Source organism: Nerophis ophidion, linkage group LG01 (genome assembly GCF_033978795.1).
Source record: "Nerophis ophidion isolate RoL-2023_Sa linkage group LG01, RoL_Noph_v1.0, whole genome shotgun sequence".
Taxonomy (NCBI): domain Eukaryota; kingdom Metazoa; phylum Chordata; class Actinopteri; order Syngnathiformes; family Syngnathidae; genus Nerophis; species Nerophis ophidion.
This window is the reverse complement of record NC_084611.1, coordinates 24,817,823-24,837,858: the sequence shown is the minus strand read 5'-3', so window position 1 is coordinate 24,837,858 and position 20,036 is coordinate 24,817,823. Positions and strand designations below refer to the sequence as shown.

The 20,036-nt window shown below is 42.2% G+C and overlaps 1 protein-coding gene across 1 annotated transcript in view; it reads right to left on the bottom strand.

The window, feature by feature from the left end:
- hsd17b4 (hydroxysteroid (17-beta) dehydrogenase 4) overlaps nt 1–20,036 on the bottom strand; it is a 51,277-nt gene that overhangs the window by 10,384 nt on the left and 20,857 nt on the right. The window contains exons 8-19 of the mRNA XM_061899527.1: nt 17,725–17,912; nt 14,955–15,046; nt 14,836–14,860; nt 14,573–14,701; nt 11,554–11,669; nt 8,689–8,801; nt 8,491–8,614; nt 648–699; nt 495–566; nt 333–436; nt 190–255; nt 41–110 (exon numbers count right to left, since the gene is read on the bottom strand). Of these exons, the coding sequence (XP_061755511.1) occupies nt 41–110; nt 190–255; nt 333–436; nt 495–566; nt 648–699; nt 8,491–8,614; nt 8,689–8,801; nt 11,554–11,669; nt 14,573–14,701; nt 14,836–14,860; nt 14,955–15,046; nt 17,725–17,912 (1,151 nt within the window). The remainder of the gene's footprint in view (nt 1–40; nt 111–189; nt 256–332; nt 437–494; nt 567–647; nt 700–8,490; nt 8,615–8,688; nt 8,802–11,553; nt 11,670–14,572; nt 14,702–14,835; nt 14,861–14,954; nt 15,047–17,724; nt 17,913–20,036) is intronic.

Sequence of the window (20,036 nt, the reverse complement as noted above, 5' to 3'; positions counted from 1 at the left end):
GTCTTCAATGGTGGCTGACATTATCTAACCCCTACTGTACCTCCCATGGCGGCAAAACCTGGGTCAATGTGGAGGGGATTCCAGTCCCCGCTTAGACGGTACAAGGCGGCCTGGGAACGCACAGGAAGGAGACGAGCTGAGAATATAAAGTCGGTCAAGAAAGGACACAAGCTCATAATCCTTCTTCACCTGGTCTCTGGTGGTGGAATCCACCAGCACTGCATCTGGCGCCCGCTGAGGAGGCAGCACCAGGGCCTACAGGGAATCAAACACGTACACGGCGTAACCACTAGTTGGATATTACTCGTGTATTTTATGACTGAACGCATTACTTTGGCTTTCTCAGACGTTCTTTTGCCTCCAAATCCTCCGGCGCCGACCACAAACACAGAAAACTGGTTGAAGCAGATCAGCTCGTCGCCGCTGTAGGTGTTCACTGTGAGGACGCGGCGTTTTAAGAACAATGAAGGCAGACGCCACTTCCTGTCACTCACCATCAAGGAGGATGAGCGCTCCAGAACCTTTATCCAAAACGTCCGCGATGGAGGCTTGCGAGGTCAGACTGCCTTCAAGGGGATGTCAAATGTTGATTGACATTTGATATTGTGTTCGATGTGATGGGGGCGGGACTTCAAGTTGTTACATACCAGAAGTAGGAATAGTTTTGTAGAGCTCCAGGAACTGCTCGCCGTGTAACACCTGACACCACACAAACACATATGAGGATCAACAGATATTGAAGAAAAAACAATTACATTTTTAGAGCAACACATGTTCTTTGAACCACGGTCTTTGATGACATCCACATACAGTCCTTGCTCAACTTTAGAGGGTTTTGACAAAAAAAATGGAGTTACAAGCACCACCATTACTGTGGTTGGTGTTGTAAATGTCACAGTGAACCCCGTAAGATCTGCACAAAACATTTGGTCTTTCTTGCTAGCTTTAGCTTATAGTAAAGATCGACATAGCCCTGTGATGAGGTGGCGACTTGACCGGGGTGTACCCCGCCTTCTGCCCGATTGTATCTGAGATAGGCACCAGCGCCCACCCCCCCCCCCCCCCCCCCACGACCTCAAAGGGAATAAGCGGTAGAAAATGGATGGATGGATGGATAAAGATCGACATAACTTTTATTTCCAGCCATTAGAACAGTGCTTCTCAACCTTTTTTCAGTGATGTACCCCATGTGAACTTTTTTTTAATTCAAGTAACCCCTAATCAAAGCAAAGCATTTTTGGTTGAAAAAAAATAATAAAGAAGTAAAATACAGCACTATGTCATCAGTTTCTGATTTATTAAATTGTATAACAGTGCAAAATATTGCTCATTTGAGTGTTCTTTCTTGAACAATTTGGAAAAAAAGATATTAAAATAACTAAAAACTTGTTGAAAAATAAACAAGTGATTCAATTATAAATAAAGATTTCTACACATAAAAGTAATCATCAACTTAAAGTGCCCTCTTTGGGGATTGTAATAAGAAAACCATCTGGATTCATGAACTTAATTTTAAACATTTCTTCATAAAAAAATAAGTCTTTAACATCAATATTTATGGAACATGTCCACAAAAAATCTAGCTGTCAACACTGAATATTGCATTGTTGCATTTATTTTCACAGTTTATGAACTTATATTCATATTTTGTTGAAGTATTATTCAATAACGAAAGGGTAGCCTCCCTCCGCCTTCGGGTGGGGGGACGGGTCCTGACTGTTGTTTGCGCTTACGCACCAAACAACAGTTCAGAGTACCCACCCTTTTTGGGTACACTCGAGGGAGTACTGGAGAGTGCTCCCCCGGGTGATTCCCTTGTTCTGCTGGGGGACTTCAACGCTCATGTTGGTAACGACAGTGAAACCTGGAGAGGCGTGATTGGGAAGAATGGTCGCCCGGATCTGAACCCGAGTGGTGTTTTGTTATTGGACTTCTGTGCTCGTCACGGATTGTCCATAACAAACACCATGTTCAAACATAAGGGTGTCCATATGTGCACTTGGCACCAGGACACCCTAGGCCGCAGTTCCATGATCGACTTTGTAGTTGTGTCATCGGATTTGCGGCCTCATGTTTTGGACACTCGGGTAAAGAGAGGGGCGGAGCTTTCTACCGATCACCACCTGGTGGTGAGTTGGCTGCGATGGTGGGGGAGGATGCCGGACAGACCTGGCAGGCCCAAGCGCATTGTGAGGGTTTGCTGGGAACGTCTGGCAGAGTCTCCTGTCAGAGAAAGTTTCAATTCCCACCTCCGGAGGAACTTTGAACATGTCACGAGGGAGGTGCTGGACATTGAGTCCGAGTGGACCATGTTCCGCACCTCTATTGTCGAGGCGGCTGATCGGAGCTGTGGCCGCAAGGTAGTTGGTGCTTGTCGTGGCGGTAATCCTAGAACCCGCTGGTGGACACCAGCGCTGAGGGATGCCGTCAAGCTGAAGAAGGAGTCCTACCGGGTTCTTTTGGCTCATAGGACTCCAGAGGCAGTGGACAGGTACCGACAGGCCAAGCGGTGTGCAGCTTCGGCGGTCACAGAGGCAAAAACTCGGACATGGGAAGAGTTTGGGGAAGCCATGGAAAATGACTTCCGAATGGCTTCGAAGCGATTCTGGACCACCATCCGCCGCCTCAGGAAGGGGAAGCAGTGCACTGTCAACACCGTGTATGGTGCGGATGGTGTTCTGCTGACCTCAACTGCGGATGTTGTGGATAGGTGGAGGGAATACTTCGAAGACCTCCTCAATCCCACCAACACGTCTTCCTATGAGGAAGCAGTGCCTGGGGAATCTGTGGTGGACTCACCTGTTTCTGGGGCTGAGGTTGCTGAGGTAATTAAAAAGCTCCTCGGTGGCAAGGCCCCAGGGGTGGATGAGATCCGCCCGGAGTTCCTTAAGGCTCTGGATGCTGTGGGGCTGTCTTGGTTGGCAAGGCTCTGCAGCATCGCGTGGACATCGGGGGCGGTACCTCTGGATTGGCAGACCGGGGTGGTGGTCCCTCTCTTTAAGAAGGGGGACCGGAGGGTGTGTTCCAACTATCGTGGGATCACACTCCTCAGCCTTCCCGGTAAGGTTTATTCAGGTGTACTGGAGAGGAGACTACGCCGGATAGTCGAACCTCGGATTCAGGAGGAACAGTGTGGTTTTCGTCCTGGTCGTGGAACTGTGGACCAGCTCTATACTCTCGGCAGGGTTCTTGAGGGTGCATGGGAGTTTGCCCAACCAGTCTACATGTGCTTTGTGGACTTGGAGAAGGCATTCGACCATGTCCCTCGGAAAGTCCTGTGGGGAGTGCTCAGAGAGTATGGGGTATCGGACTGTCTTATTATGGCAGTCCGATCCCTGTACGATCAGTGTCAGAGCTTGGTCCGCATTGCTGGCAGTAAGTCGGACACGTTTCCAGTAAGGGTTGGACTCCCCCAAGGTTGCCCTTTGTCACCGATTCTGTTCATAACTTTCATGGACAGAATTTCTAGGCGCAGTCAAGGCATTGAGGGGTTCCGGTTTGGTGGCCGCGGGATTAGGTCTCTGCTTTTTGCAGACGATGTGGTCCTGTTGGCTTCATCTGGCCGGGATCTTCAGCTCTCACTGGATCGGTTCGCAGCCGAGTGTGAAGCGGCCGGAATGAGAATCAGCACCTCCAAATCCGAGTCCATGGTTCTCTCCCGGAAAAGGGTGGAGTGCCATCTCCGGGTTGGGGAGGAGACCCTGCCCCAAGTGGAGGAGTTCAAGTACCTAGGAGTCTTGTTCACGAGTGGGGGAAGAGTGGATCGTGACATCGACAGGCGGATCGGTGCGGCGTCTTCAGTAATGCGGACGTTGTACCAATCCGTTGTGGTGAAGAAGGAGCTGAGCCGGAAGGCAAAGCTTTCAATTTACCGGTCGATCTACGTTCCCATCCTCACCTATGGTCATCAGCTTTGGGTCATGACCGAAAGGATAAAATCACGGGTACAAGCGGCCGAAATTAGTTTCCTCCGCCGTGTGGCGGGGCTCTCCCTTAGAGATAGGGTGAGAAGCTCTGTCATCCGGGAGGAACTCAAAGTAAATCCGCTGCTCCTTCACATCGAGAGGAGCCAGATGAGGTGGTTCGGGCATCTGGTCAGCATGCCACCCGAACGCCTCCCTAGGGAGGTGTTTAGGGCACGTCCAACCGGTAGGAGGCCACGGGAAAGACCCAGGACACGTTGGGAAGACTATGTCTCCCGGCTGGCCTGGGAACGCCTCGGGATCCCCCGGGAAGAGCTAGACGAAGTGGCTGGGGAGAGGGAAGTCTGGGCGTCCCTGCTTAGGCTGCTGCCCCCGTGACCCGACCTCGGATAAGCGGAAGAAGATGGATGGATGGATGGATTATTCAATAAATATATTTATAAAGGATTTTTTAATTGTTGCTATTTTTAGAATATTTATTAAAAAAATCTCATGTACCCCTTGGCATACCTTCAAGTACCCCCAGGGTTACGTGTACCCCCATTTGAGAACCACTGCATTAGAAAAAAGACCGGGAGTGTGAAGTACAGGGATGAGAAAAAGTGGATCAGTTTTTCTCAACCACATCGCCAGGGCCCATTGAGGCCCCCTAGATCAGGGGTGCCCATTACGTCGATCGCGAGCTACCAGTCGACCGCGGGGTGTGTGTCAGTCGATCTCGAGCCAGGCTTTTAAAAAATATAGACCTAAAAATTAGGGATCATCAATCTTCACCAAGACGTCACTTAAATGACATTCACGGTACCGGAGGGTCTTGTGAGATGACGCTGGCTGCTGCAAGATCATTATTATTAAAATATGACCGAGAGGAAGGCGAGAAACACTTTTTATTTCAACAGACTCTCGCGCCGTACCTTCCGTCAAAACTCTAAAGGCCGACTGCACATTTCCTATCTTCACAATAAAATCCCTGCTTCATGCTGCCTGCGCTAACTAAATACAGAGTCTCGGAAGACTGGCGTGCACAAGCGATCCCTCAGAAAGCTGGCGTGCACATCACTTGTGCACGCCAGATTTCCGAGACTCTTATTTTGTTAGCGCAGGCAGCATGAAGCAGGGCTTTTATTGTGAAGATAGGAAATGTACAGTCAGCCTTTAGAGTTTTGACGGAAGGGACGTCGCGAAAGTCTGTTGAAATAAAAAGTGTTTCTCGCCTTCCTCTCTGTCATTTTTTCATAATAATGAACTGGCAGCAGCCAGAGTCATCTCACAAGACCCTCGGGTGCCGTGAATGTCAATCAAGCACGCTACGGAATTTGACGCCAATGTTTTTCTTGTAAAGTGTATGGAAGCTGGATGAATTAGATGCCAAAAACCAACCACTTTCATGTGGTATTGTACAGAAAGGATAACTTTTTTTCTCCTCCATTTGAAAATGTGGTCGTTATCATCATTACTGTCTGATTCCAATCAATGCAACAAGTCATCAGAATCAGGTAATACACCAACTTATATTCTTGTCTTCGTGAAAGAAAGACATCTATATGTGTTACACATGCTTGTATTATCATTAAACACATTTAACTTGTTTACAAAAATGTCTCCTTCATAAATAAATAAATATAAATGATATATATAAATGAGGTAGATCCCCTCGAGTTGGTCAATTGAAAAGTAGCTCGCCTGCAGAAAAAGTGTGGGCACCCCTGCCCTAGACGGATGCCAAAAAAATGTTTCTCAGCAGGCGGCAGCAGGACTTAGTTGTCATACATTTTTCCAACACTTGTGGCAGTAATGACAAAATCAAAAAAACAGAAGAAGTCTGGATCAAAAGTCCTAGAGAAATTTCTTAAGTGCAAAAATGAAGACTAAAGTGGTGCATGCTGATGTTATATGTTTGCATTTTGTCTAATTTTGGTTTTAAAATCAGGGTTTTTGATACTTTGCTCCATCTCAGAAGTATGTAAACCTATCTTATGTTAGCATGCTAATGTTTTTGGTAGCATTTTTGCTATTTGCTTTTGTTTTAACCTACTAATCATGGATTTTGATAATTGGCACCATGTTAAAAGTACTCTAACTTCTTTTATAGTAACATGCTAATGTTAGCATATTAATATTTGATGTTGGATTTTTTGTTAATCTTCTGCAATTAAACCTAAAAATCATGGCTTTAGACACTTGGTGCCATCTTAGAAGTATGCAAACTTCTATTGACCCCAGGCCAGAAGTTGACAGCGCAGATGACAGGCCTATCGAAATTTCCGCAGGAAGTTTCTAGTTACTCATTTGACGTGGAAAATTTGGCCCCCCAGGTCAAAAAGGTTAAGAACCCCTGAAGTAGATGATATTCATTGAATTAAAAAAATACATAAAAAAATGTCATTACTTCAAACAACTAGTGTAATTCATCATTTTGTATTGTTTTGATACAATATTTATTTTGTAAAGTTAGTTTTTCTTTTCAAAGTTATTTCCTAATATGTCCTGTCCAGCCACTCAGGTGAATCATGTTGTTGATTTACATGGTAAATGGGTTGTACTTGTATAGCGCTTTTCTAACCCTTTTTAAGGAGCCCAAAGCGCTTTGACAGTATTTCCCAATTCGCCCATTCACACACACATTCACACACTGACGGCAGGAGCTGCCATGCAAGGCGCTCACCAGGACCCATCAGGAGCATGATCATATCTGCTGTACAGATGAGTAGTGGGATATTTTTCTTGCCTTTTTTGTATTTAACTTTATTAAATAGTTGATGTATTAACAGTTTGGCGCAGCCGGACTGGAGCAGGAGGGAATAAAACAAAGAAAAATACAGAGGGGGAAATTGTGGAGACAAGAAGGGGATCCGACAGAAAGAAAGAACAACAGAACTATCCATCCATCCATCCATCCATTTTCTACCGCTTGTCCCTTTTGGGGTTGCGTGGGGGTGCTGGAGCCTATCGCAGCTGCATTCGGGCGGAAGGCGGGGTTCACCCTGGACAAGTTGACACCTCTTCGCAAGGCCAACACAGATAGACAGACAACATTCACACTCACATTCACACACTAGGGCCAATTTAGTGTTGCCAATCAACCTATCCCCAGAACTAGATCAGCAAACGGATATATACAAATATGATAAAGAAAAAGAACCAGTTCATTAAGTAGATAGTAACACGGAAATGACAATGAACATTATTGCACTACAAATGGAGCAATAAAACTACCAATATAAATAATTAGTGAATCATAATACTTACTTATTATTATCAACGTTACAATCGCTTCAAATGCAACAATACATAAATGAAAAGACTTACATGAATTTAAAAAAAAAAAGTAAAAAAAATGGGGAGAAAGAAAGAGGAGTGGACTATATTAACCTTTTACATTGTTGTAGTAAAAATTAGTTAAGCTTTAAACCTTTTACAATGTTGTAGTAAAAATTAGTTAAGCTTTAACAGCTCGCTGTCCCTCCCGGGGAGTGGCGAGGCAAAGTTAATATCTGTTTGATGAGACATGAATGTATGTTTTACTCTTGTTGACATATTTGCAACACTTACTCCAAAATAAGAAGCGGCCTGTTATCAAAGTTAGTGAGTCTTTGTTACTGGTTTTAAAATGGTTAACATCTTTTTACACTTGTGTGACAGGTAATAATGTTATTTGTATGCACCGCCTGTATGGATGATAGGCTGCAGTTTCACCTATGAATGGAATATTTCATATGCAAAAAATGTTTCTAAATCCAAACAAAATCAGTGTTCAACCTTCTTACGGGTGATGTTTGACTTCAAATATTCCAATGTATTTTTAAACACACTTTGGCTTTTTCCTCACACTAAATATGTTTTCTTAAGAAAGCGCTTTTCCAAAAGTGAATCATTTCTTCTTACTCAGTAGTGTAGAACTGTTGTGTCTTACAGTTTTTTGGTGCCTGGCCCCATTACAACAAATTAAATCATTTATTGCTATGAAACTACTCCTTATAAGCATGCTTTTTATGGGTATTCATCCATTCATTTTCTACCGTTTGTTCCGTTCGAGGTCGCGCGGGGTCGCTGGTGCCTATCTCAGCTGCATTCGGGCGGAAGGCGGTGTACACCCTGGACAAGTCACCATCTTATCACAGGGCCAACACAGATAGACAGACAACATTCACACTCACATTCACACACTAGGGCCAATTTAGTGTTGCCAATCAACCTATCCCCAGGTGCATGTCTTTGGAGGTGGGAGGAAGCTGGAGTACCCGGAGGGAGCCCATGCAGTCACGGAGAGAACATGCAAACTCCAAACAGAAAGATCCTGAGCCTGGGATTGAACCTATGACAACTCAGGACCTTCGTATGTGTAATGTAAGCTTAAATATAAATTTGGTCTCTCACTATGATGGCTATTTTGGCTTAAAAAGTACTTGCTTAATTTCTAATATATTCAAGTTAAGATATTTAATTTTGTAAAACAACATTATGTGACAATAATTGTTTTTTTTTTTATCCTAGAGCGGCGTAAAATATGGTTTGAAAACAGCTGTGTACAAGAAGAAGGATGCAGCTGAGATTGACATTTTCTAACCTGCGTGAAGTCAATGTTGAGTCCGGGCACTGCGCTCAGGCCGCCATCCATCATGGCCGCCTGGGAGGGAATGACCCCGAAGGTGGGGAGGCAGCTAAAATCTGGATGGCCTTCGTACAGGAACCTAAAAAAAGAACACCATGGTAGGTATGAGGCAAATAGGAGCATGGCTGTGGCTGAACACGTCATCTCCAGTACCTGAGGTGGTCGGGGTCCTTTGTTGACATGCCTACGCCCAGCGCATACAGGATGCACTGCGTGTGTGAGAAGCTGAATGTAGACGGAGGAAGTTTTTGTCCAACTGCTACCATCTAACACAAAAATAAGCTTTGTAGTACAATCTTAAAATACATGAGATGTGCAGTCACACATGTACACACTTTCTCATGTTAGGGAATGAAAAAGAGTCTACACATTTGATTAGTACTGTATTTACATTTGATTAGTATTGTATTTAAGCCTTATTAGAGAATACAGTAAAAAGCATATGCGCTGATCCCGTGTGTGCTCGAGCACCAAAGCACCCACTTGGGATTAATGGCAACTTTCAATCTTTAAGTTCATTTTTGAGAAATCAATCTTGTTAATTTTGTGGCGAGTTTAGTCCGTTTTACATAGAGATGTCCGATAATGGCTTTTTTGCCGATATCCGATATTCTGATATTGTCCAACTCTTAATTACCGATACCGATATATACAGTCATGGAATGAACACATTATTGTGCCTAATTTTGTTGTGATGCCGCGCTGGATGCATTAAACAATGTAATAAGGTTTTCCAAAAATAAATCAACTCAAGTTATGGAAAAAAATGCCAACATGGCGCTGCCATATTTATTATTGAAGTCACAAAGTGCATTAATTTTTTTTACATGCCTAAAAACAGCAGCTTGGAATGTGGGACATGCTCTCCTTGAGAGAGCATGGGGAGGTTGAGGTGGGAGGGGTTGGGGGCGGAATTGAGGTGTGTGTGTGTGTGTGTGTGTGTGTGTGTGTGTGTGTGTGTGTGTGTGTGTGTGTGGAGGCGGGGGGTTGTATATTGTAGCGGGGGTAGCGTCCCGGAAGAGTCAGTGCTGCAAGGGGTTCTGGGTATTTGTTCTGTTGTGTTTATGTTGTGTTACGGTGCGGATGTTTTCCCGAAATGTGTTTGTCATTCTTGTGTGGTGTGGGTTCACAGTGTGGCGCATATTTGTAACAGTGTTAAAGTTGTTTATACGGCCACCCTCAGTGTGACCTGTATGGCTGTTGACCAAGTATGATTCACATTCACTTGTGTGTGTGAAAAGCTGTAGATATTATGTGACTGGCCCGCCATGCGAAGGAAGTGCCTTTAAGGTTTATTGGCGCTGTGTACCTCTCCCTACGTCCGTGGAGACAGCGGCATTTTAAAAAGTCATACATTCTCCTTTTTTGAAACAGATACCGATAATTTTGAAACCGATAAACCGATAATTTGCGATATTACATTTTAAAAGCATTTATCTGCAGTCCAATATTATGGGACATTCCTAGTTTTACATAATTAAAAAGTCCCAATTCATATAGTCTTTAATTAATAAAGACTAACCAAGGTTTGGTTGTGCCGGATAATGAACTAATGACACAAATATCTTGACTTTGAACACCGCACACGAGCAAATGAAGGACATACTTACTCAACAGGCATATATGTCACACTAAGGGTGGCAGTATGAACAATGCCAACACTGTCATAAACATGTGCCATATTGTGAAACCACACTAAACAACAATGACAAACACATATTGAAAGAATATTTGCACCGCAACACAACATAAACACTACAGAACAAATACCCAGAAGTCCCTATAGCACCAACTCTTCCGGGACGCTGCAATATAAACAAACGCCATTGGTGGATCTACACCTAACATTCACTGTAATGATGCCACATACAATAACGTATCTAGTCGATATTATTATGATTACATCGATATTTAACATCACAAAATCTTTCTTTTCTTTTTTTTTTTATTATGTTTATAAACTCAGTAAATATGTGCCTGGACACATGAGAACTTTGAATATGACCAATGTCTTATCCTGTAACTACTTGTTATCAGATTGATACCTAAATGTGTGGTATCATCAAAAACTAATGTAAAGTATCAAATAAGAGAAGAATAAGTGTAGAGATAAAATGTTAAAAGAGAAAGTAAGCAGATATTAACAGTAAATGAACAAGTAGATTAATAATTCATTTTCTACCACTTGTCCTTAATAATTTTGACAAAATAGTAGAATGATAAATGACACAATATGTTACTGCAAATGTCAGGAGACTAATTAGGAGCCTTTGTTTAATTACTTACTACTAAAAGACAAGTTGTCTTGTATGTTCACTATTTTATTTAAGGACTAAATTGCATTTATAAACATTTGTTTATTATTTATTGATTTTTTATTTTTTGTTAAAATAAAGCCAATAATTACATTTTTGTGGTCCCTATACTTAGAAAAGTACTGAAATTATTTTGGTACCGGTACCAAAAAATTGGTATCGGGACAATACTAATACGCACACACCAAGCACCCACTGGCAGAAATGTACATTGGCACCTACGGTACAAAGGATGCAGTAAACCTAATAGATACATTTCTAATCATCAAATCAGTCTCTGTGACCCCTTCATGGTCGCCTGCGTCTTCATTAGTCTCATTAACAACCCATCGTTCAGCACATCACAGCTTCTGCTTTGCACAATAGTCACCAGCAGCTAGATGAAAACTGCTCCGAATCACTAAAAGCCCCTTTTTAATTAAGATTGCAGACATGGAAGAAACGCAGCTTTTCATCCTTGATGATAAAGATTGGAGTCCAGTAATGAATCATTGATATGGTCGGCCACACGCACATCCACAAATGTATGCACTACTTATCTGTACAATCAAATACTCATTTTGAATTGAGCTGGAAATGATAAAGCTCTGTGAATGGTTGTCGTCTTGAAATTAAATAGTGTGATCATTTCAGTGTGAAGCAAAGTTCGTACAAAGCCTGCACATAATACAGATTCAGGGCAGAGTTAACCACTTCTACTCACAGGGTCGATGCCAGAGCTGGAGGAGGCTGCAGTAGCAGGACCGGCGGTTGGGCTGCTGCGAACATCTTGCCCCGACTCAACCTTAGACAGCACAGTCATAATGGACTGGAGTGATTCTGCAAAGAGGTTAAAAGGCCATGAGGATAAGCGGAGGAGCAACCGACTGATTGGGCTGAATTGCTTGGCTTGTTGTATATATACACAAACATGTATTATTGTTGTTTTGCTCCTCCATTCTTCCTTGTGATGGAGCATGTACAGGTTTCTCAACCTGGTAGGCCGCGAGGTTAAACAATACTGCTACTTACACTTTTATTAAAAAACATGGTGTGAGTGTCCCACTTTAGACACCATAAGTCACAGACATCTGAGGAGCCACAGCCTTAACATAGTATTGATCTGAGGGACTATTGAGACCCATGACCTCAGGTTATTAGAGGAGTGTACATGGTAAACCACGCCCCACTTTTGACACCGTAAGTCACAGACGTCTGCCAGAAGTGTGACGGTTCTATCCCAGTTGAACTTTGTCGGAAAGAGGGGTATACAAACAGACTTATCCGTAAAAGGGAACTGGAATTTTTTGCCTATTGTTCAAAATCATTATGAAAGACTAGACGATGGATGTAATTTTTTTTATTGTATTCTAAATATTACAGTAAATAAATGCGGTCAAAAGTCCACTTACAATGGAGGCTATGGGAGCTGCTCTATTCTGCCTATAAAGCATTTAAAAAACATCCAAACACCTCCATTAAGGTTTTATATACATGATGTAAGTATATGTAATGTAGTAACAGGCACATTTATAATAACGTTTAATATTTACATATTTTGATCATTTTAAGCATACGCTGCGCATTAATCTAAAGAACGCATCATGACATTAGCTTTTTCCCCCCCACTACATCACTGATATCTACTCACTGCAGACTTTGAGAGCCAAGAAATATAATAAAATATTATATATATCCATTTAAATAAAAAATGAATCATAATCTTTGCAAAGAAAAGGGGGGCGGATCCACTTGTCTTTTTGTGTCATTCTCGCCATTTCTGGGTCTAAATCGTCTGTCAAAGTGCACCAACTTGTGTGAATAATTACTCGTCATTCTATTTCCCGGTGAGATGCATGATTTATGATCTACAATAAAGTTTGAAAAGCAAGGAAACAAGAAAGCAACTGATCAGTCACTCATGTCAACATTGGTACGCAAGCTTGTGATCACTGCGCCTCTATAAATAGTTCATCCGTGTTAGCGCTCATAAAAATATTGCTAATACTTGGTAATATTAAATTCACGAAATGTAAATGAAGTATTTGGGGTAGTTTTTAGCAGGGTTTTAGGCACAAAATAGAGGACCTCCCATTAGCTCAGCTGTAAGCGGACTTTTATTAACGAGTTGGAATGCATTTTTAAAAAATACATGTACAGTCATATCTTTCATAATGCTTGTGAACGATAGAGAAAAAAAAGTGCAGTTCCCCTTTAAGCTTGCTATTGATTAAAAGCGAAAAACATGACTTCTGAGAGCAAATTCTTTTTTCTTGTCTCTAAACATTTCCTAAACGATGTACAAACCTGTTTCTCCTGGCATTGATTAATCAATAACAGCACTTCTACAAGACAGAAAAAGAGACCACAGCAACTGCACTACATCTCTTGTATAGAATTAAAAGACGAATCGGTGATCATTGGTAGGTAGTTATAGCAACAAGCCTCAGTAATAAGCTACAAATGAGGAGGCAGCACAAAGTCATGCTAATGAGGCCAGCAAGCTCCCATTGGGGCCTGATACCTCCGTACGGTTCTGCGCTAACCGTGTTGTCCTTGCTGCTTTTCCATATTTGAAAAAAGGACGCAAGAGGCAGGCCAGAGAAATACGGTGAAAATAAATAATAATAATTAACACACCAAACACTGTTTACCTATACTTATTTCTTGACCTCCAACCACAGATTTATTCACTCTGCTGGAAGCAAACGCAGGAGGAATACAGATGAGATGGAAGGAAAAGGCTGGTTTGAGTCATTTAAAATATTTCAATTAGTAACCAAGTATTGAACACCAAACTCAATGACAATATCCAAATAATGTTTTATACTTTTAAAGGAGTGGTCACCAACATTTTTGAGCCCAAGATCCCTGGTCTCAGCCAGAAACCAAAGCAAGATCTACCAATGTGTCAACTAAAGATTATATATGCTGATATTTGATTGTACTGTTTGTATTTTAACTATGTGAAGCACTTTTTAAGCTCGCTCTCTGAGAAGTGCCATGTACTTAATTAATATCACATAAATATCAGTATTACGGATTATAAAAAAATACTTAAATATGAGTCTATTGGGTAAAAAGAAAAAACTTGGTGCACAGCATTCGCTTGTCCTTCAAATGGGGAAAGCCATTGATAGCTTCATTTCTTACGCCATTAGTCTAAGAAGTCTGAGGAGTATTACTCTCAATCTCATAAAATCCGGAATGACTGTTCTGTATTTTACTTTTTATGGCAGCTACCTCAAGCATCCTTTTAAAAATAAAAGGTTCCTGCTTTTGGAATTAAAAAATGATACTTTCTCACAAAGCAAAGCAGGGGAAGAGCCCTACAATCGCTATTTAGCTATATATAAATTTTTTCCCCAGACCCAAATAAACACAGATTCTGAACAAAAAACATCACTACCCAGCCATCATTTGAGTAAACACAAGAATAGTGCAGGAATGACAGTGAGGATGAATGCATAGTCAGTTTTTCTGGCTTGTGGGAAACATTGTAAGTTACAGTTTTCTTCAACCCTTTGACAATAAAACCTTCAAAATGTTTGCTAAAATGTAAGAACAGAATACCGTGATGTCACAAAATTGTGTAAGAATACAAAATTCCTAGAAAACTGTTTTTGTATAATGGAGACTGCGGAGTCACGCTGTTTTCGCCTTTGGTTATTTCGGCCAGAATTGAACTGCCAGTCTCCGACTTAAAATCCCCCACTACCCTTCATTGCCAAAACCTCACTGACCTTGCACTGAAGTCGGCTTGGTGGAGTCAGTAAAATCACAAACTTTGTCCCACTGGTCCCTGACAGCCTCGGGAGTCATGGGCTGGTTCTTATGTCTGGTGATGCAGCCCTGCGTTCTCTCCCAGCGCACTGCACACATGCACATTAAAGAGGTCATTTTAAGCCTGTCACATACAGTACTGGTGGAGCTGCGGGCTAATTAAAATCACAAATGCATACAGACGTTTCCCCAGGAGAAATAGAAATTAAACAAAAAAACTCACATTTGCCAATCCAGCCTGCGCCAAGCTGAAGGTACATAAATCATACTTATGTTAGAACAAGTATGTAGTGTATTTCTGTCACGAGAAACAGTAGTAGGAGTGAGACCTCGCTGTGATACCTCAAAGAGTCCTCCGTTTTCTTGGCATTGTTCATGACAGAGCCAGAGCACCATGGGAGCCACGTACTCCGGCTTCAACGCCGCCACAAGATCTAAATAAAACAAAACACAGGCACTACAAATGAGAGCCTCCTTTCAGGGCACATCTGCCATCGCACAGCCGAGAATCACTTCTGCTCCAGTGTTTTTGTACCATGCATGTGTTGTGCTAAGAAAACATTTGTTACACATTTTAGGACAGAAAGGTGCACAAAAATACCAGCTTCTGCACAGAAAAAAAGTAAATATATGAATGACAGCCATTTAATTAAATAGCTTCTTTTACAGTGAGCTATCATGTGTAAATGTGTAATGAAACAGTGTTTTTGGTAATATTCAGCATATATAAACAAAGATTATTCAAATGTCTGCCCATGGGCCAAAGCCAGCCCATAAATCAGACAAGCGCATGAGTTAAATTCAAAACATCAAAGCGCTCCTGTCGTTAATGAATCTTTGACTAGTGTTTTTGCAATAGGTCTTTCAAAACAGCTAAGTTCGACAGTCATGAAAGGATCTTTGACCAGTTTTTTTGCAGGCCAATAAAAACAACATAGCAGTCCTGTTTTTAGAGGATCTTTGACCAGAAATGTTGGCACTAGGTTTTTAAAAATACCAGAGCACTCCTGACAAAACATTTGACTAGCATATTTCCAGTAAATGGTACCCCAACTTACAAGCAAAATGTGTTCCACGACCAAATTTGTAACTCAAAACACTCATATCTCAAATCAGCCATGTCTATCAAAATGAAGTGAAATAATTTAAATCCAGGCTTGGCCGCTCCAAATGAGCACAATTTTTATCATGAAAGATGGCTTATTAAAAGAAAAACACACTTACCGAGAAATACAGTTTGAAAATCAAATTATAGAATATACTACAAACAACTACAGTAGTTTTATGAAATATGTATAGCATTTACCTTGAGGACCGGACTAATGCGGTGGCTCCATTGGGCTGCTTCTCCGCCAGGGGTTGCAATGTACGTTTAATATAAGCGAATATGGGATTTTCATCGAGGTGGTTGCTTGTTTCTGTGGTGAAATTTGGCAATAGTCTCCGCAACGTAAAAATACGAGGGGTAGCGTCCCAAAAGAGTTAGTGCTGCAAGGGTTTCTGGGTGTTTGTTCTGTTGTATTTATGTTATGTTACGGTGCAGATGTTCTCCCGAAATGTGTCTGTCCTTCTTGTTTGGTGTGGGTTCACAGTGTGGCGCATGTTTGTAACAGGGTTAAAGTTGATTATACGGCCACCCTCAGTGTGACCTGTATGGCTGTTGACCAATAATGCCTTGCATTCACTTGTGTGGGTGAAAAGCTGTAGATGTTATGTGACTAGGCGCTGTGTGTATGGAGGAAAAGCGTACGTGATGACATGTTGCCCTCAGGTCAGCATGCGGACCTGAGTGAGGACAGCATACGGGGGTGAAAGTTTCAGGTGAGAGAGGACGGTAAAGGCCGTGCCTTAAAGGCATGCCTACAATATCGTTGTCTGGGTGGAAATCAGGAGAAATTCAGGAGAATGGTTGCCCCGGGAGATTTTTGGGAGGGGCACTGAATTTCAGGAGTCTCCCGGGAAAACCGGGAGGGTTGGCAAGTATGAGCTAATGGCTAAAAAAAGCAAGAACTAAGCCCACTTGCAGAGAGGCGCTCACGTGTTTACAGCTTCAACTCCTTAGTTTTCAAGCCAAAATGCGTCCACTTTTCCTTTTCTATATCCACGCTGTTTTTGCTGCCTAACATGCGCCTCTGCTCGTTTTACCAGCAATGTCACGACGTGACAATGGCGCGCAGTCGTGTCAGGGTAAAAATAAAGCACTGGTAATTTTCAGAAGCAGTATAGTACAATTTGCAATTCATTAGTACCAAGCTACATTATTAGTACCGGTATACCTGACACCCCACACAGTTTTTTCAATAGTTTGTTTATTTGATTCGGTAAGTGTCGTACTTCGCACTCAAATTCTCAGCTTCAGTGGTTGGTGGGCAGGATTGTGTCGATCTCTGGCTGTGGGCTGTTTATTTGATAGGGACATTGCAATATACACTATGTATTGTACAAAGATTGGATTTAACTACAGAACAAGCTAATTTGGATATTTTGTCCCAAGGAAAAGGCAGAACGACACCAGGTTAAAAATATTTAAAATGTTTAGTTATTCAACTCCATATAATTACGGATACATTTTAAAATACAGCTGTGGACAAATACTACTTCACCAAGAGTGGAAATGCTCGTAACTCAAATTATGCTCGCAATTTAAAGCATAACAAAAAGCCAAGAGACAGCTTGTACCTCAAATTACTCGTAAATTGAGGTACCACTGTATGTCTTTAAAGGAAAACTGCACTTTTTTAGAATGTTGCCCATTATCCCTTATGTAAGACACACCACACAAAATGCGCCAAGAAAAAAATTTCCAGTAGTGTTTTAAATGACCAACAATACTGTAAGTAAGCTATTAAATGTTATCATAAATGTGCCTGTTACTACATTACATTGTTGGTGTTTTATTTACCGGGCTTTATGGGCAAAATAGATGAATCCCCATTATCTGCAATTTTGGTGAAAAGACCTATGTTCTTGTCTCACACAGGGATTGTGGGTAATAGGCAAAATAAAATAAAAAGTGCAGTTTTCCTTTAAAGTATACTAATTAAGCCTGAAATGAGGAGGTCTATTCATGTTGTAAGTAAACGGGATTATAATAAAGCTTTATGTAGCTTACCTGGAGGCATAACAGTCTCAGTGAGCCGCGACCCAGCAACAGGAGCAATGGTGTTGCAGTGGATGTTGTACTTGCTGCCCTCGATGGCCAGGGTGTTTGACAACCCCAGTAAGCCCAGCTTAGCGGCGCTGTAGTTGGCTTGGCCAAAGTTGCCGTAGATGCCTGCGGCCGAAGCTGTCATGATGATTCTGGACGGAGAAAAGTAAGAATTGATGTAGAGTGACACTGGAGTCAATGGGAGGGAGATTTTATTAAATGATGTATGACTTGACGGACAAAGTATCTGAGGTCAAAGCTTGGGTAAGAACTTCACCTTGTTTTACTTCATACCCAGAAACTATTGATTTGGAAAGTCTGAGGTTGACAACCTATTATATGTTACCTGTCTAACGTGATTAAGATTTTGTGTTTTATGTTGACGCAAGAACCCTATTGGTTTTAAAGTATTATGACAAGAAGGCCAAGGATGTCGAAGTCAAAAGTGAACTTACACTGTCCTCCTTTGTCGTCTTTCTTCCACTCATTATGACTGTTTCAATCAATCTTCAAACATCTGATATGTACTGTTGAAAGATTTTTATATTGTTGTAAATTTTTTATAACGTGGGACAAGCGGTAGAAAATGGATGGATGGATGGGAGACATACAAAATAATTGACATACTGTTTACCTCTCATCTGGTACTCTGGAGCAATAAAGAACAAATTGAAGAGAGAAGCATAAAAGACTGAAAACAAGTGTTTGTGCAAACCTAGCAGAGGTAGTCCTTAATTTAGTGAGTGGGTTACTGTCCACAGGGAAGGGGCAGAGAGGAGAGGTAGTGAGCCGAATTCAGCTTCCTGACACCCTGTCGTATAAAGCGGTTTGTGAGCCCTGCGGCACGTGCTCAGAGGCACCGATACCTTCTCCCTGAGGGCAGGAGGCTGCGGTGACAGTGAGAGATGGTGGGAGTTGTCACTAGCATTGCTGATGGCTATGCGGTTAAGTTAGGTATTAAAAATGTCAGCGAAAGTTGGAGAGAAACCAATGATCTTGCTGGTTGTGTTAAACTGTTGCAGAATCTTGGGCAAGCCACTCTGTAGCCTCCATACCACACAGTGATGCATCCAGTGATCATGCTTTCAAAGGCGCCTGGGTAAAAAGGTGCACATGACAAGGGTTGGGACTTTTTCTCTCTGCAACTTGCAGCGAAAGTAGAGGCATTTTTGGGCATTCTTGGCCAGCAATATGGTAGAGATCCTCGGAAATGTGCACCCCCCTGGAGTCATCACTGGTCAGTGGGGGTGCCGCAGTGATCTTTTCTGAAAGAGTTCTTTGGTCTTCCCCAAATGGAGGAAGAGATTATTGTCTTTACACCACTAGACCCACTTAACTCGTAGAGTTGGCTTCGTCATTATTGGAGATGGGGCCCACCACGGTTTTGTTATCCGCAAACTTACGAAGTCCGTGGTGTGTTTTGGCGCACAGTGTTGGGTCAGCAGTGTTAAAAAGCAGAAGGCTGAGCACACACCCGTGTGGGACCCCTGTTGCTCAGTGAGATTGGTCTCAAAATAAAGGCCGCCAACTCGCACATTTTGTGGCTTCCCAATCCAGCACGGAGTTACAAAGAAGTTTTGTGTCCCAGGTTTTTGTATGAGCTGCTGGACAATGACTCTGTTAAATGCTGAACTACAGTCGAGAAACTGCATTAGCATAATATGCATCCATTAAATTCAAGTGGGTAAGAGCAGAAGAGAAGATGTCGTCCGTCGATCTGTTTGGCCTTTATGCAAATTGAATTGGGTCAGTGGAAGGGGAAGAATGGCCAAATGTTTTCATGATCAGCCGCTCAAAGCACTTTATAATAATGAGAGTCAGTGCTATGGACTGATAGTCATTGCATCTCTATGGGCTTCTTCAGGACTGGTACTGTTGTGACGACTTCGAAACAATTAATGGCTCAGAGCGATGTTAAAGATGTCCGTTAGGATATCCTTGATATCCTCAGCACAGTCTATTAGAACACAGCCAGGTGTATTGTCCGGTCCAGCCACCTTGATACTGGAAAGGGTCCTAATTACACTGGCTGTGAACACACACACACCGTGCTCTCCCGCAGGATGGGTGGTCTTCTGTTCGGGTGTGTTTTTATGTGGCCAAAGAAGTCAGGGAAATGCAGTGTCGCATGTCCAAGCAGTGGTCGTATAGCCTGTGAGGGTTTGAATGCCTCCCGAAAAATTGAGTTTGTCCCGAGTGTTACTTACAGTTTTCATGAAGAGCAACAATCCTAATGATTTTAGGGGATATTTGACAAAAAAGCCAAGGACACATGA